Source organism: Helianthus annuus, chromosome 17, assembly GCF_002127325.2.
Source record: "Helianthus annuus cultivar XRQ/B chromosome 17, HanXRQr2.0-SUNRISE, whole genome shotgun sequence".
NCBI lineage: Eukaryota > Viridiplantae > Streptophyta > Magnoliopsida > Asterales > Asteraceae > Helianthus > Helianthus annuus.
The window spans coordinates 151002231-151013857 of NC_035449.2; the positions used below are offsets into that span (position 1 = coordinate 151002231).

Genomic DNA, 11627 nt, shown 5'->3' on the forward strand with positions numbered 1-11627 from the left:
GGGGTAAATAAGTAATTTCAGATGGACTTAACGGAGAAAACTAACGGACCTCCACTCCAGGGATTATCCGAGTAACAATCGTCAAACCACAAGGGGCATCAGTGTAATTTCCAAAAGTTTGGGACTATAAGTGTTATTTTACAAAACCATCAGTACTATCCGAGCATTTTACTCTAAATATTCTAGTGAGTTTATGCATTCCTTTCAAAATCATCTTGAGGTTCCACTATGATATACCAAATGTCCAAACACATTTTTATTTATTATCTATACTATACTATATTAAAAAGGAGAAGTGATGGACAAGATGGTAATTTTACTACAAGTACAACTTTTGAAGCATGATATACAAGAGTGTGCAAGCCAGTACAATAGAGATCTGGATTTATTTTTAAGACGCCTTGGGGCTAAAACTGAGATTTTGCAACAGGATTGAATGCCGCATTCATTGTCTGTTATACCACCTCTTCAGTTTCTTTGTTTATGGCTATAACTGCCATAGTGTTGATTATAATGGACGGTACAATTCGCATTTTACGCATTTCATTCCTTTGCAGCCCACCACACAAATACACTATTGTTCCACACAAATTCAAAGATTCGAAGGCCGATTCAAGGTCCGATTTGCTTACAATCGAAACCGATTATTCTGTTTGTTTGAAGGTAAGTCCGATTTGTTTCCATTCGATTGTCAAAGGCCGATTTAGGGTTCCCATCTAATTCTGAATCGACTTGTTATGCTTTGATTTTGGTTTCCGATCTGTTATGTTTGGTTTGGTTTTATTAGGTGTTCTTGGATGAAAAGCGGGTTCTATTGTCATGGAATTTTAGTTTATCTGTGTTTAGTGTTTTGCATAATGGAACCAGAAATTAGAGCAAGTTTTATGGTCACAAAGTTTGAGGTCGCGAAAAGTTCGGGGGGTCGACCGCCTCCTCCCGCTCCCACTATTATTAATCTACACTTGCTTAATAGGAGCAGTGACAGTTTTCTGTGCTTTTAAATTTATGAGAATATGTTTAGCTGTAAACAAATTCGTACTCATATTTCAGGTTGAAGTTGAGAATTTGTTTGATGTATCTTCGTATTATGATATTAATCTTGTGATTTACTGATTTATAGACCATGATTTATATTGGGAGGGAGAACGACAAAGCGAGAGACAATGGAGATAGGAGACCTGCCTCCGGCCAGCCACCTTAAACCGGCAATCCTCCATTCATTCATCGCTCAACATCGACGACAGGTTTTATTATAAATACTTAAAATTTAAGAAAAAAACTAATAATCCCTATATCATCAATATATAATAAACACGTAAAAAATGACTATTTAGGTTATTCGGTTCGGTTTTCCGGTTTTCACATAATGCAACACCGGTTCGGTTTCTTCAGTTCGTTTTTTTTTCAGATTTTTGTGCAGTTCGGGTTTTTTCGGTTCAGTTAAATCGGTTTTTTCGGTTCAGTTTTTTGGTTTTCTGCTCACCTCTATTATCAGTGGCTATTATATCTTGCTTTTGTTTTCATATCTGTCTTGTTACCATGCTGCTTCATTTGTATATGTTCTGTTGCAGTTGTGTGGATGATTCTGGAACTTGGGGCCACGGTGGTATGTTTGATGCACTTGCTAGACTTTCATCACAAATTTCGGAAGCATATGAGCACGCTTCTGAATTCGGGGACCTTCATCTTGGTGATCTCCATCTTTTAGAAATTACTGGTCAGCTTCTTAGCTTCTAAGTTCTTGATCAATGCGGTTGTTTAGCGTGTTTGTTCGCATTCAATTTTTAAACGCCTGTTTGTGCAGTAGGTGAAGATGAGGAGAATAAAGATGGTAATGTTAATCAGTGGGTAGCTCTAGCTGTGCTTCAAACGTATAATCCCAGACGCAAAGTGCCTCGTAGCAGCATCTCTATTCCTGAACTGGAACAGTGCTTGTCGAAAGCTTCGTTTTCTGCTGCTCAAAAGTCGGGTATGTTTGGTTATCGTATATTTTAGACCGATGATTTGCAGGATCAGATCATTGATGTGTGTCATTGATTTAAACCAAAATTGCATAAAATAGTTGTCTATATGTTTTTCTTAATGGTACATTGGAATCCTGTTATATATACTGAATAGCATATATTGTTATGCTCTGTACGCTAAATACTATTTTCATTCTTAGCAGATATCTCAAACTCTGTAAAAGTCATACATTGAAAAAGTTTCTCTTTTTAGGGGATGCTCATTCGAACTCATCATGTAAGTCAATTTTGAAAGTAGAAAAGGTAACTTAAATATCTTGCATAATCCCAAAGTTTACATCCTTAAAATGTGTTGTGTTTGAATACACATAGTTTGGGATAAGTCTCGGGCTGGTTTGGGTAACGGGACAAAACAGGTTCTTCCAAAAAAAATTGATTGGGTTCGGGTTATAGTGGGTTTTACCAAAAATGAACAAAGGTCAAAATGGCTCAATGGGCTCACTTGCTCACTATGTTTTTATGGTGGTGGTAGTAAAGGCAGTGGCGGTTACGAGAATAGGGCCTTTTGTTATAGGACTTATCGAACTTCTCATCAGAGCCTTGTTTTTGAGCTTTGTTATTTCTAACGGATCGAGTCAAGTTGGCCAAATTGTTTTTGCAATGCATTAAACAACACAAATTGTTTATTATTGTTACCTGTAACTATATAGCTTTTGTAATCTTATTAAATAGGGTATTAAAAACCGGAAAGAAAGTGTTTGTGGGAGAGCACTACCCAACTGGCCCGTTTGTCCCCTCTACTGGTGAGTATTTGCTAACAAGTTGTTGACATGAACATCTTGCTGCATCTTTCATTAGTGGCCAAATTTATTTTCTCGTGTTTAAGATTCACCCGACTAATTTATTGCTACTCACCGTCGCAGATAATTTTGCGGACACGCCTTTTTTAGAAGCCATTAAATACGGTCATGATAAAGTGGCTTCATTAGTCATTACTGTAACTTGGTAAAGGGTAGAAGCCAAAAAGCCACGCTGAGGCGGAAGTGACAAGTGCTACAAATATCTATACCGTTGTGGTAAATCTCAATAAATTTTTCTACTATTTTAGGACAAATTCGACATGTAAGGAATATGCTTGTACAATTTCTATTTCATTTCCATTTTGGGGCCCTCATTCTATTATAAGGTTATAAAACAGGCTCTTAACTGTTGATTTTGATAATAATGTTCCCTAAAATAGAAACCGAGTAAAATTAAGTTCCTTTTACGTATGACTTTCCCTTCATTGTAAGAAAGTTGCCTTTCGGGTTATTTCATTTAAGTGTTTCTGTTGCAGGGTAAAAGTGCTGATAGATTGGCCTTATATTTTGGTGAAGACCCTTCCCGTTGCCCTTTCGAACAAGGTAACTTTCATATAGTTATATAGCGTAACATTAAAAGTCAAAGTGTTCACCCATTTACTTATGAATGAGCCGATATAAGTCTTTTTTTTAATCTCTAACGGGTCGAAAGAGGAAAATAAAAACAATTTTCTTAAAACGAAATGGGCAAGGTGGTCAAAATTCATCCAAAGTGTATTTTTTTTTTCAGTAAGTAGAACCTCCTAATAGATTATAGATAAATATGGAATGTATTTATGTCAATAATATTGTAGATCTCTTGATTAGAATAGGAGATATGATCTCTTGTATATATATTATTGATAGATGAATGAAGGAGGCCAAGTTTGCAATCATAACATGGTATCAAACCATTAACCCTAATTCGATCCTACCTTCGTCGCCCCCCTCCCCTGCGCAACTTTTCTTTTCTGTTTTTGCCCTCCTTCATCATCGTTCTTTTACTATGGCTGCTTCAATTCATCCTGCGGTCACTGTAACTAACATCAAAGCCCTCATCCCTATCACCCTTGACATTGAAAACGGCCATTACACTGCTTGGTCCGAACTATTCAAGATTCACTGCATCTCCTATGATGTTTATGATCATCTTCTGCCGAAAAAGCCTGCTGAAACATCGTCTTCTGCTGACAAGGATCAAGCCAAAGACAAGCCTCCGTCTTCTTCGTCTTCTCCGTCATGGGAACGCCTTGATTCCATTGTTTTACAATGGATTTATGGGACGATTTCCACTGACCTACTTCATACCATTCTGAAACCCAACACTAATGCACATGCTGCGTGGACGGCTTTGGCGAATATTTTTCAAGACAATAAAGCCACGCGTACCATTGATCTTAATAACAAGTTCGCCAACACTCGGCTTGATCAATTTTCTTCGATGTCTGCCTACTGTCAAGCTCTCAAAGTCATATATGACCAACTCACTAATGTTGGTTCTCCTATCACTGAAGAACAGTTGGTATTACAACTTCTCATGGGGCTTACGGAACAGTACGAGAGTACGGCTACGATTATTCAACAAACCAGTCCTCTACCAGACTTCTACGAGACCCGCTCTAGACTTTGCATGGCTGAATCACGAAGAACCAATCAGGTCCGCAACGCGGCACAGGCCGCCGGCACAGCTCTAGTCGCCTCTACCGATGTTCGTGCGTCGCCCTCATCTGAAACGTTTGACTCCCGGCAGCCATCGGGACGCTATGACAACCGGTCAGACTCCAACCGGGATCAGTCGTCGCGTGGAAGAGGCCGTGGGCGCGGCCGTGGCCGTGGACGGGGTAGCTCTGCGGGTCGGGGACGAGGCAGCTCTTCACAACAGGCCTCGGCTCCTATTGGGTATTCTGCTTGGCATTTCAATTTCAACTCATGGCCCAATCCACCTTCTGCCTTTTCACCTTGGGCTCCCTAGCCCACTATGCCCCCATGTCCTTATCCTACAGCACCACAGCGGGCCCCTTCAAATTCGGCTGGTATACTTGGTTCACGACCGGCCCAATCTTATGCAGCAAGCTACGCCCCGACTGAAGTTGATCAACCGATCTACACTATGGATACAGGTGCGACCACTAATATGACCCCTCTCCCTGACAATTTCTCCTCTTTTTTTAATAATGGCATTTTTAAAAATATTCTCGTGGGTAATGGCAAAACCATTCCGGTTCTTGGACATGGCAACCAAATACTTAAACCACCCTTCCCACCATTTAAATTAAATCAAGTTTTATATGCTCCTTCTTTAATTAAAAACTTGATTTCCGTTCGTCGTTTTACAACTGACAATCGTGTTTCTATTGAATTTGATCCGTCTGGTTTTATTGTGAAGGACCTCAAGACCCGGACCCCTATCCTACGATGCAATAGTCCGGGGGATCTCTACACACTTGATCCTGCACATATTACCAAGTTCACTACACCATCCACTTTTGCAACCATCTCTCAAGATATATGGCATCAACGTCTCGGGCACCCAGGATCAAATTTGCTTCATTCTTTAAAACAATCTCAATTTATTAATTGTAGTACGGTCAAACCAAAGTTTTGTCAGTCATGTGTTTTTGGGAAACAAGTTAGACTACCTTTTGTTGATTCTTATAATAATACGTTTATGCCATTTGATATTGTTCACAGTGATCTATGGACCTCCCCTATCCTCAGTAGTGGGGGTCACCGTTACTATATTTTGTTTCTTGATGATTACAGTAATTTTCTTTGGACCTACCCTCTTTCTCACAAATCTCAAGTTTTTTCTACGTTCTCCATCTTTGCAAAATTTATTGCTACTCAATTTCATCTTAATATTAAACAATTTCAATGTGATAACGGACGTGAATATGCAAACTCTTCGTTTCAACATTTTTGTAATCAAAATGGCATGAAATTTCGGTTCTCGTGTCCTCATACCTCTTCTCAAAATGGTAAAGCGGAACGTAAAATACGCACCATTAATAATCTCATTCGCACTCTCTTAGCCCAAGCGTCTCTTCCGAACACATATTGGCATCACGCCTTGGACGTTGCCACATACCTTTTAAATATCTTACCTAGCAAACTTCTTAAAAATCACTCCCCAACTCAACGTCTATATCTTACTCGCCCAACATATGATCATCTTCGAATTTTTGGGTGCCTATGTTTCCCGCTAATTCCCTCTACCACTATCCATAAATTGGATTATCGCTCTTTGCCTTGTGTCTTTCTCGGGTATCCTCCCAATCATCATGGCTACAAGTGCCTTGACTTAGCCACTAATAAAATAATCATAAGTCGTCATGTAATATTTGACGAGAGCACTTTTCCATTCACAAACAAACCGTCATCGGGCCCACGGCCCTATGATTTCCTGGATGCACCTCTTCATCCGCTGTTGTGGCCCACCACTTCAGCATCCCCATTCCCCAATATCCCTCCTAGTCCACAACAGCCTAACCTCCTTAGCCCCCAACCGTCCACCCCCAACGGCCCAGCTAATACCACTCCCATCGGCCCACTACTCTCCCCTCCAGTTCAGCATCAACGTACTAAACATATTGAATTCAATAGAAATATTAGTGCTGTGTATCTATCGGGCAATGGCTAGAAATATTAGTGCTGTGTATCTATCGGGCAATCCAGTTCAGCATCAACGTACTAAACATATTGAATTGGATATTCATTTTGTGCGAGAGCTCGTTCAACGCGGACAGGTTCGCGTATTGCATGTTCCATCCAGGTTTCAAATTGCAGATATCTTTACTAAAGGCTTGCCTCGACTTTTGTTTGATGATTTTCGGTCCAGTCTCAACATTCGGCCACCTCTTGCTTCGACTGCGGGGGTGTAATAGATTATAGATAAATATGGAATGTATTTATGTCAATAATATTGTAGATCTCTTGATTAGAATAGGAGATATGATCTCTTGTATATATATTATTGATAGATGAATGAAGGAGGCCAAGTTTGCAATCATAACACCTCCTATTTGACATTTATACTATCACTGAAACAATATAAGTCTTATAATCATATTTGACACCTTAGTTAGTAACTACTCACCGAAAAATTAACGAATTAGGATAACAAGTGTTTTCATTCCAACAAAATCTGACCTAACATGGTTGCGGCCCAACACGGGTTTTCGCACGGGACGAGTTTCAGATCGCAACGGGTTTTAGGCCGACACGAGTTCCCGCACGGGACGAGTTTCGGTTCGGTTTCGTTTTTTTTTGTTTGTTTCGGTTTGGTCGGTTTTTTCGGTTTCGATTTCGGGTTTTTGTTTATGTTTGGTTGGTTTATTCGGTTTTGTTTCGGTTCAGTTTTGATTTTTTATTTTGTTTTAATCGGTTTTTTTGGTTTCGTTTCAGATCGTCTTCTTCCAATAGGGTTGATCAAATATTGCATATCATTTTTGCAAAATGAGGCACGAACAAAATCAAGCTACACTTGACTACCATAGGAAGGTTGTCGTTGCACTTGCAACTCGAAGATTTAAAGGCGAGATCATTCCAATCAAAACTAAGATGTTGACCAGAAAACTAAAAGATGGTATCCGCCCAGGAACATTGCAACTCGAAAAAAGTTCTTACAACTTCTATTGATGATGGGATCCGCTCAGTAACAAGTTTAGTAGATCCTGCAAACTTAAAGATGGTATTTAAGAAACATGGGTCAATCATTATTGGTACTTCCAGCAGGTGAGTGATGGTCTTGGACGTGTTTGGATAGTTTTGGATAATGGAGTTAACCAACCCGACTCGAAACCCGTTCTGACCTGGACCCGTTTCAACCCGAACCCGTTCCAACCTGAACCAAAACAAGCCTTTTTTTGTAATTGACCTGTTTTGACTCTAACCCATTTTGACCCATGACCCGAACCAACCAGTTTGCCAGGCCTAAACAAGACCATCAACCCAAATACATCTTTTAGCTTTATGTATTTCTCATAAGTAAACTGTCAATGCTCATTTTGTTATTTGCGTTAACTTCTTAGTTCTTACATATTTTCATAAATAAATATGTTGTTTTTATTACTAAATAAAAGAGTGTATTAGGTGAAAACATGAAACGTATCTCTGATTTGATTTCTACGAGATTAATACTCATGCTATTACTAATCCTTTCAACTCATTCATAACGATTGATAAAACAACGGAAAATGTGAACAATGGTGTAAATTGTCGACCCCGTGGCAACGTGCGGGTTTCCCACTAGACAAATATAGATACATGAATGGTATGCTATCTAACGATGAATGAATATAATTACTCTTTTATTTTAAACTATTAATATAACAGTTAGATACAAATCACCTTAAAAGTAAAAAAACAACTTCCTTATACGACGAGGTAGTGGTGGAGTGGTTGGAAAAATATTTGGTGTTTTTGGTGACCCAGGTTTGACTCCCACTCTCCTCATTATTTTCTGCGGCATTCAGGTGAAGGGCGAAGGGCGAATACGGGTGGCGGTGGTGCGTCTTGGATGGAAGGCGAGGTTTTACCGATTATTGCACTGTCGTGTCTTCGGGCGGGTGGAGGTCGGATTTCCACGCACTTGGGAGAGTACGTCAAGAGGTTGGCGGCAGTCGAGTAGTCGACCTTAGCCATAGCGCCTGGTGTCACGGTAATTGACACGTCATTCCTTGCCGTTAGAAAAAAAAAACTTCCCCCATACAAAATCAAACTCTCCCCACAATGCTGGAAAACGACCCCCCAATTTTCCCTTACTATTGTTTCTCTAAAATTTCCATTTCCCCCAAAATTTTCCATCTCCCCCTTTACCCTATAATTATTATTTCTGTCATCTTTAGATCTCTCACAGGTGAGAGAATCTTTGAGGTAATCGTCGTTGATGTTAACTTCTTCATGTATATATTTAGGTTGTTAATATGATAGTTTTGAATGAAGTAATATGGGTTGGACATACTTGATAATGAACATGTAAATCAATAAATCATACAGTAGAAACTCGATAAATTAATACTCGATTATTTAATAAACTCTCTAAGATAATATTTTTTGCCAGTCCCGACTCGGGGATAGGGTGCTAAATTAATAATTCGCTAAAATTATAACATATTACATTTTTGATAATTTCTTTAGACCCCATATAAAATATAAATTAATAATTCCTTATATATAGCATATCTTGCTTTGAACTTTCCAATCCAACCAATGGAAAAAGTAAAGTCTGGAGTATCCACTGGATACATATCTTTCATGAACTTTTTCGCCTTCTCGATGATTAGTTCACCTGTCATATTCACATGTTCTTGATATTGAAGAATCCATTCATAGAGAGATTTTTCTAGGTCAGGAAATTTTGCCGGTTTGTGTCGCTTAACATCGCCTCTTTCGGGAGCAAGTGAGAGATACTCTAAAGACCGCTTAACTGTATTCGATGTTGTCCCTTGACTCACATGCAAACCATAGTTACTATGAACCCATTCTTGCAATTGCTTTTGAGTGAGACTTGGATTATCCTTGTTGTGCTTGCATAATGCTCTTCGAATCTCGTCTGTCATTGTTGTTTTTTTCACACCTTTAAGATGGGAAGCCATGTTGTGTGTATGATTTGTTTGTGTTAACCTATTTTGATCTTGTATTTATATAGAAAATATTTTTAATGTCCATAAAGTGATACATTGAACACAAGAAGCATAATAAGGTGGGAGATTGAAGGTTTCTTTCAAATTGGGCCGTTCATTTGATATATATGCATTGTATACAATAATTAAGTGGAAGCTTGAAAGGTGTTTGTAAACTAAGTATTCTACTATAAATTAATAAAATATTAATTAATATTTAAATTAATAATTATTAATTTATCGATTAATTAATAACTCTTTTAATTAATAAATTTTGGTGGTCCCATGTGTATTATTTTATAGACGGTAGTCGAGTAGTCGACCTTGTCCACAACGCCCGGTATCACGGTAATTGACACATCGTTCCTTGCCGTTGAAAAAAAAAAAAAAAACTTCCCCCATACAAAATCAAACTCTCCACACAATGCTGGAAAACGACCCCCCAATTTTCCCTCACTATTGTTTCTCTAAAATTTCCATTTCCCCCCAAAATTTTCCATCTCCCCCTTTACCCTATAATTATTATTTCTGTCATCTTTAGATCTCTCACAGGTGAGAGAATCTTTGAGGTAATCGTCATTGATGTTAACTTCTTCATGTATATATTTAGGTTGTTAATATGATAGTTTTGAATGAAGTAATATGGGTTGGACATACTTGATAATGAACATGTAAATCAATAAATCATAATTTTATTTCCTTAATTATATCAAAATTCCGAGGCTAAAGAGTAAGATTAGAAAAGCTAAACAAAAGGTTTGGACATTTTATAAGTTCTAAATCACAAGTAAATTAATAACTTTTTTCCATGCTTATAAGTTAATTTGGTAGTTATCAGACTAGTCGGCTATATACTTCGGCCTCAACTGTGTGTTTGTAACTGTAACCATTATCATGCAGTTAAAGGGCTTTGTGAATTTTTATAGTAGTTAACCTTGACCCGTTAGCTTGAGTCATTTTCGAGGGACATCTAGGTGAAGGGGCGAATCTTGGCTTTAATCTCATGTTCAAACGCCTGACGAGGGGAGAGGATTTACGGATTCCATCCGGTTCCCGCGCATCAGGGGGCACGGTCTCATGGTAGTTGAGGAATCGACCTTGGACATAGCCTAGAGCAGGGTGGGTTTACACGTAAGATTCTTTGTTGTTCAAAAAAAAGTAAAATTTGAGTATTGGAACTGCTATAGTTTATTTTAACTTAAAAAAAATACACTACAAGAAATCTTCTCTATCACGTCGACTTTTCCCGACGACTTATCATCGTGCCAACCTGTCGAGATGACAAATCGTCAAGAAAAGTATGCTCTAACAGCTACGTCACTATAGCTCAAACAAGTCGTTGGGATAGCCTTGTCGAGATAGATCGCTTTAGCGACGATATCTCGCCGCTAAAGCGTCGTTGGAAATAAAAATGAAACTTAAAAATAATTCAAAATTAAATATTAAACATTACTTTCTCGACGAATTATCGTCGCTAAAAATTATGAAAAAGCTTGTGAAAGTTTAGCGACAACTTGTTGTCGCTAAAGAGTTGGTTATGAAAAACTTATCAATTATTTACCGAAGGCAGTTTGTCACTAAGGTGTTGTTTTTAAAGATTTTATTAAATCTTTAGCAACGACCTTTTGTCATTTAAATTCTAGAGTTAATTACACAGATGGACCCGATGGTTTATTACTAGTTTCATCTTTAAGTACTAACTTTTTTAACAGGTTTGAGGCTTATGATTACCCATTTGTAATGACTTTGGGTATTAGCATTGACATCTGTTAATTTTTCTGTTAAATTTTAGTAGAATGATTAAAATACCCTTTTTTAACTACAGGGACCATTTGTGTAATTAACTTAATTTCAAACCAAGGACCATTTGTGTATTAAATTTGTTCCATTCATATTAAAAGATTTATTATTATTTCTATTATACCCAAACATACAATCATGATTCAGCCTTCCAGGTTCCGTTCTCCGGTTCTGATATTTAACTTCTGGTGACAAAACAAGAAGTCCAACGAGTCCATTTTTGGTACGACTTCCATGCTTCGTTTCTTCTGGTTCAATCCACGAATAAATTCCGAGAACCTTTCCAATTATACTTTACGAGTAATCACAACTTGTAACTGATTAATTTGATCCGTAATTAACTCCGACAATCCCGAAAATATCCGGCTAACATCAAAATCAAACTATTCGACGCTTTTATT

The 11627-nt window shown here is 38.1% G+C and overlaps 1 protein-coding gene and 1 pseudogene across 6 annotated transcripts; one reads left to right on the forward strand and one right to left on the reverse strand.

Annotated features, from left to right (window-relative positions):
- The first annotated feature begins 435 nt into the window (after nucleotides 1-435).
- Nucleotides 436-7956, forward strand: LOC110925371 (probable helicase CHR10). 6 transcript variants are annotated; one of them, XR_004887309.1, is made up of 9 exons: nucleotides 436-663; nucleotides 1121-1244; nucleotides 1572-1717; nucleotides 1805-1969; nucleotides 2168-2241; nucleotides 2697-2767; nucleotides 2888-3040; nucleotides 3301-3367; nucleotides 7208-7956. XR_004887309.1 is itself a non-coding variant. In XM_022169329.2 (4 exons), exons 2-4 carry the CDS (start codon nucleotides 1609-1611, stop codon nucleotides 7288-7290), a joined length of 357 nt encoding a protein of 118 aa, XP_022025021.1. In that variant the 5' UTR covers nucleotides 794-1244; nucleotides 1572-1608; the 3' UTR covers nucleotides 7291-7955. The 6 variants fall into 6 exon arrangements, 2 of the variants coding, with proteins under 2 accessions (XP_022025021.1, XP_022025022.1); XR_004887307.1 differs by having other exon boundaries at nucleotides 1808-1969; XR_004887308.1 differs by lacking the exon at nucleotides 436-663 and having other exon boundaries at nucleotides 788-1244.
- A 380-nt stretch (nucleotides 7957-8336) lies between these two features.
- Nucleotides 8337-9534, reverse strand: LOC110924862 (annotated as a pseudogene).
- Nucleotides 9535-11627: the final 2093 nt, after the last annotated feature.

What these genes read in the sequence shown, in the direction of transcription:
- LOC110925371 (XM_022169329.2), top strand. Translation starts at nt 1,609, where the DNA reads ATGTTTGATGCACTTGCTAGACTTTCATCACAAATTTCGGAAGCATAT. An exon ending in CCATCTTTTAGAAATTACTG is followed by an intron (nt 1,718 to 1,804) that starts GTCAGCTTCTTA and finishes CTGTTTGTGCAG; the next exon opens with TAGGTGAAGATGAGGAGAAT. An exon ending in TTCTGCTGCTCAAAAGTCGG is followed by an intron (nt 1,970 to 7,207) that starts GTATGTTTGGTT and finishes GTTTCGTTTCAG; the next exon opens with ATCGTCTTCTTCCAATAGGG.